This window comes from Gordionus sp. m RMFG-2023, chromosome 1, assembly GCF_954871325.1.
Source record: "Gordionus sp. m RMFG-2023 chromosome 1, tfGorSpeb1-WG-v2, whole genome shotgun sequence".
Classification (NCBI taxonomy): domain Eukaryota; kingdom Metazoa; phylum Nematomorpha; class Gordioida; order Chordodea; family Parachordodidae; genus Gordionus; species Gordionus sp. m RMFG-2023.
The window spans coordinates 3,754,225-3,760,241 of NC_088775.1; the positions used below are offsets into that span (position 1 = coordinate 3,754,225).

Here is a 6,017-nt window from a genome sequence, read left to right on the forward strand (position 1 = left end):
CACAATTCAGAATATCTATTTATTTTTCTTCTACAAGTAATACACAATTTAAATCTTTAATGCACTATTAAATCCTAATTTTTTTTAAAAAAATAATCTAATATTTAATATTGACTTGACAGGGTCTTATTATAACAGTTATATATTTTGAAAATTTATTTATTATATACAGCCGCGAATATTATTCTTTATAAAATAGATTTCTACGTAATAAAATGGTTTGCTAATCGTGTAATCTCATAAACTACATACGTTCATATATATATATATACATACAACAAAAAATAAATGCTATAAGATAAGGTTATAAAAAAAACTACAATTCTTATTATTTTATATTAAAAAGGAGTCACATTTCACATGTACAATATTTGGGAAATGTTACAAAGGTCAGAACTGGTTACGACTATTCGATCAGTTAAGGGGTCCCATTTTATCTCGATCCGAGAAGAGTTTTCGTCGTTCAGAGCGAGTACGTAAAGGTAGGTTCGATACACGCCAATCTCGGGCACGTGCTCCTTGAGTTGATCTACCCGTTTCTCGTATTTGAAAACTGTCGCGGCATCGCGCTCTACGGTTATGGTGGCCAAACCGGAAAAAGCAGAGTCCATCGAAAATCCGACCACATATATTTGCGGGCAAAAATTATCAAGGGGCTCGATTTGGAAATTGGATTCCTTCACGGCGTAATAACAGCTCGGGTAAACTTTTATAGGGTTCGCGTCGAGGGAAGACGAAAACGACATTTTCCTAATAATGATCTCGATCAACTCCGAGTCCTCTAACAAATGACGCTCGCGGACTAATTCGATAATGTCCAGGGTGCTGAAACGCGCGATATAGTAGGGGAGAGGGGTAAACCAGTTTTTCGATAATACCGAAACCATGTTCGGGGAAGTTTCGGGGATTTGGTTATTGTCGCATTGGTTTTTCGCCCATTTTAGGAGGAATTCGAAGATTATTTGTTTCGGTACGCATTCCTTGTCGTCTAACAGCGCGATATATTTTTGGATCAAATGGACGGACGAGTTAAGGAAGTAATTCGAATCGAATACCAGCCTACAACATGATGTAAGGCGCTGTAAAAATAGGAATCGAGAAAAATGAATAAACTGAGAAGGCGGAGTATTATCTGGGTTGGGCATGAAATTGGCAATTATTTTTTTTTAGAAAATCATCTTTAATCTAGGGCTGGGTTTTAAAAAATTCTACCCTTATGTGCTTTACAGATGTTTTAGAAGAAAATATTTTAATTGTCATATTATTATATTAAAATTATTTATCTTTTTAAAATTAATTTTGTTTAATATTTATCAAATTTATAAATAGTCGTCGCCTGATTTTATAATCACGTGTAAAACTCGTGATCTCTTTGTCTCAAAAAAGTATAAAAGGGAATAGATTTTATAAATATTATGACTTTTTGTTTTTTTTTAAATATATTTGGTCAATAAAATTTGGAGTTGAAAATTTATTAATTTTAGTTTCAGAATTTGTTGGTTAATTATGTGAGTTATAAAATGGCGTTGTACTACTGGTAGAGTTTTTTTACAGTATATAATTTTCATTGGTAGAGTTTTTTACAGTATATAATTTTCACAATAACTGTTATAGTTTTTTTTATTGCATATAATTATCATATAAATAATATATGAATGTTACATAAATGAAGTTCTGATGCATTTTAGGGCATAGTCATAATATTAAGGATTATATAAATAGGTTAATTGGCCCATGGCTAATCCGAAAGTAATCATTATTTTAATTGTTCTTTTAATGAGATTATACTTTAAATGAGGATCTTATTTATCTCACATTTTTTTATAGAACGAAATTAAGTTGATGGCATTAGTGAAACTAATAATTTCTTGGAACGCCTACAACCAAATTTTTCAAAAATAACAATAGTTTAACAACAATTTGGTCACAAATTGATAATAATTTTCAAACTTAATTTAACACAAACTTATTTATGTCAACGTAATTATATATAATATTATGCATAATATGTTTCAAAACTAAGTACATTCTTTCACTAAAAAAAGAATTTTGTAAACTCGAACAGCTGTTAAACCGATGAAATCAATGATGCATATATAAACTGCTAGATTGACAGTTCATTCATTAAACACATTTAAAAATTATCTATACATAGGAGAGTCAGCTGTAACGTCGTGGTTTGCGCGCCGATGAAATGGCATTGATGTGCATTCATATAATTATAAATATGACAATTAGTCAACGCGCAAACCACAAAATGGCGTTACAGCTGACTCATAGGTATGTACACTTTCAATGAGCCGCCAATCCAGCAGTATACATATTACGTCATACATAGGGCGAAACTGACATTATTGCTTACCAAAAATAAATCCGGTTTTGGATGTAGATTGACAAAAAAAACCGAATTAAAAAAAATTATAAACGGTTTTAATTGTTATCACGTGATTTCCTAAAAATATGGGGCCCATTTCTCCCCCCTAACTTTGTCAAGGAATGGTTACAATGCAATAATCATATTTATACATCTAAGCAGTTATCAATATCTATTTCCGGATAAATTTCTGACACCAAATACAGCTCGAGAGCCCTTTCAGGATTATATGTTTTACTGTTCATGTCTCGAATGCATTTATCGTTCAATTCGTTCAGCATGTACATTTTAGCCCCATACAAAATTTCTATGAGTAAGTAAGTATCCATATCGGTAAAATCGATTTCGCCTGTATATATGTTCCTTGTGAGATATAATTTTTTTTTAAAAAAAAATATTTAATATAAAGTTAACATCCGTGGGGCGTATTGGAGGCGGAGGGATAAGGAGAAAAGTCAAGGTAACGTTCCATTGGTTATCATTTTCATTAAATATAATTAGGGCGGTACCGATACAACATTTTGGAGGCCGGGTTGATCAGATCCGATATTAAAAAGATATCGGTCGATTAGAGATCCGATATCATATCTGATTGAGTTCTTTCCAGCCCCGGCCTTAAACTAGCCTGCAGGTCTCTGGTATATATATATTTTTTTATTAATAAATGATTTATTTATATAATAACATTGTAAATTTATTTACTTATTTATTATATATAGTAGTTTAAACAAATAAATTAAGAAATCTATTTTATACAAATATTAAAAATTTAATAATTAAAAGTAATATATCCAAAATTTCTTCTCAGAAATACCAAAATTTCTAGTTTATTTATGATCAGCTGCGTCTATGAACAAGTGTCAATATCATCAGCTTCACTAAAAAAAACAGATTCTAGAGATATACTCAAGTTTAGAAAGATGGGATATTTATGGCAATTCCCTTCCCAATATTTTAAATATCTACTAGGGTATTATCATCTATTAGCTTTAAAATCTTGATTTCCTTTAGAATGATTTTTCAATTTTCAAGGGGAATACGAGCAATTTTCGATGGTATCGTTGTTTGCTTTAAACAGGATCAGGATAAGATCCCAACAAACTAAATATGCCAGCTAAATTGGTTGATGAATGATATTGATCAAATTTCTTCCACGTGCATATTTTGATTTTATATACAATATAAATCAGAGACCTGCAGACCCAGCCATATTTTAAAAAAATCCGTGCCGGGTCCGAAACTATAAAAACCCGGGCCGAGCGGAAAAAAATTTTTAAAAAAATAAAACCCGGGCTGGGTTGTGCAAATGGTACCTCTGCAGGTCTCTGTTATAAATATATAAAAACGATACTTTAAATAAATTCAATTTTTTTGTAACGTAGACTTGATTAATTAATTTCCGCAGAATGAGTTGCTGTTAATGCATTCTTAGAAGTCGTTTTTGTCTTTATAAAGCATTGATTGAATTGAAAAAAAAAAGAAGAGAGGATTGTTTCTAAGCCGGGATCCAAGATTGTTGCTATAAGTCCGACCAGGCCCGAACCCGATTTGTTTTAAAAAAAAATTAGGACCGAAAATACTTTTGCAGATCTCTGATATACATCGCATCCATCATAGTTTGGGACACCTCAATGATGCCCACCATTTTCCCCTTTTAAGTAATTCTGCGAACATAATAACCCATTTTATCGGTCGTATCGGCCAATTTAAATAATATCGGCTGATAACTGATATTTTAAAGAGAATCAAAAATATCGGTGCATCCTTAATTATAATCCGAGATCTGCGGAGGGACCATTTGCACGGCCCGGTCCGTCACAGGCAAAGTTATACTTATTAAAACCATGAGTGCTACTATTATTTCAGTTAAGATATATCAAATAGCTTTTATTTGATACCCATATCAACATTTTGTTGTGTATTTTTTACCCCCCTTCCCATTCCCAATCTAAACCCGCCTATTTATTTTCGGGTCCGACCCGGATATATTTTTTTTAAAAAAAATTTAAAAAAGGCCCGGACCATGGACCTCTGATTCATATAAGTAAAATTTTACCACAAGATCTTTTCGAAGGCTTCCTTGCCTATATGTGTTATGGGTATGCAATCGTCCTTCAACTCCATACTACCATAAAACATGGTATAAAACATTTCGCTTTGGAAAGACAGAATGAATTTATGAGCATTTATCACGCTTCCGTCCACCTGTAGAAGGAAAAAAAAGTATTAAAATATACGTGTCGGTTTCAATGACATGTAATAATACCTAGACTGACGATGCAATCATTCATAATGCATTAGAAAGCGTCGTTGAATGCAAATCAGCTGGACCCGCCATTTTGCTAATCCAAACAGTAATTATTCTCATATTAAAAAAAACTAGTATTAAATTGATAGCTCGCTTCCTTATTATCTCGATGATTCAGGCAATTCTTTAATAAAGTTTGCCTCAGACATAGGACCAAAATGGCGTCCCCAGCTGTTTTTCATTGATGTACACTTTTAATGAATGCATTCAGTCTAGGTAATATTATATGTCATTAGTTGGTTTATTAGATTTTATTAACCTCGAATCTGACGTCGGACATGTACGAACTTTTGTACAAACTTTCGCCTAATTTACTCTGACCATTTATTATCTTGAAATTCTCCATCGTTTAACCCTAAGTTAAATAAATATATATTTTTTTTGAAATTTAAATATTTATGATGGTGGGTTGTAAGATATGTTTTGTTACCGAAAAGTGTAAAATAAAGTCGGGCTAGCGGCTACGCCAACTGTACTATGCGATAGTCGAGTTAAAATGCGAATTGGATAACGAATAATTCGTATTAGATATAATGGTGAATAGTCGTTGAATGAATGGAAGAGCTGCACTGCAGATATCAAAAATTTGGCAATAGCTCAATTCAAGGAATGTTTAAATGAAGGTGGACAAAATATTTTTAAAATTAAACTTATTATCTAAACTGGGAGGGTTAATTAAAGATTTGAGAGATATCGGTTAAAATATATTTAGTAATGGTTTTTTTAAATATTTTTGATCTGTCAAATGTGATAGGTCATATGATTATAAATAAATAAATCAGCTGTGCTAAAGGCTCCTTGAGTTGGACCCCAATCAAAAATTTGAGACCCGATGGATTAAAAAAAAATAATTTTCAAACCCGGGCCGGATTTTTATTTTTAATCATCTTTCGGTTCAAAATGATTTAAAATTTCGTCATTTAACCTACCCCCCCCCTTCATATGATTTTCTATTCCAACTAGTGTTGTTAAACGTCTCAATATGAGCAGATTTTTAAAAAAAACAGCCAATCCAATATTTTTTTTATTCATAGATGGCACAAAAGCTTGGACATTTGGGGGTCTAATAGCGAAATCTTGAGGCATAAGCTAAAATTTTTGAATATTGTGCTAACATTTTTTTAAAATACGGCTCAAATCGTGCGACGTAACAACACTAATTTTAACAATTTTTCAGCTGATTTACAAATATAATTTTTTAAAAAAAATATTATAAATCGGTTCCATCCGAAAAAAATGGCAGCGAATTTTTAAATTCTTACCATTTTTTTTACTGTTGTTTTTCCCAATATCAAACTGCAATAATTTTGGAAAAGTAGCAAGTTACAATTATAT

General features: G+C 31.7%; 1 protein-coding gene across 1 annotated transcript; it reads right to left on the reverse strand.

Moving 5' to 3' along the window:
* Positions 1 to 354: 354 nt before the first annotated feature.
* Positions 355 to 5,031, reverse strand: LOC135922019 (BTB/POZ domain-containing protein 6-like). The gene is made up of 4 exons (XM_065456423.1): positions 4,942 to 5,031; positions 4,431 to 4,579; positions 2,527 to 2,737; positions 355 to 1,079 (listed from the first exon to the last, which is right to left on the reverse strand). The coding sequence occupies exons 1-4, from the start codon at positions 5,026 to 5,028 to the stop codon at positions 357 to 359; spliced, it is 1,170 nt and encodes a 389-aa protein (XP_065312495.1). The 5' UTR covers positions 5,029 to 5,031; the 3' UTR covers positions 355 to 356.
* Between the last annotated feature and the right edge of the window lie 986 nt (positions 5,032 to 6,017).

Bases quoted from the DNA above. Each gene is read 5' to 3' on its own strand.
- LOC135922019 (XM_065456423.1), bottom strand. From the start codon at position 5,028: ATGGAGAATTTCAAGATAATAAATGGTCAGAGTAAATTAGGCGAAAGT. The intron at 4,580-4,941 runs GTTAATAAAATC...TTCCTTCTACAG, and splicing joins TGTCCGACGTCAGATTCGAG to GTGGACGGAAGCGTGATAAA. The intron at 2,738-4,430 runs GTAAAATTTTAC...ATATCTCACAAG, and splicing joins GCCTTCGAAAAGATCTTGTG to GAACATATATACAGGCGAAA.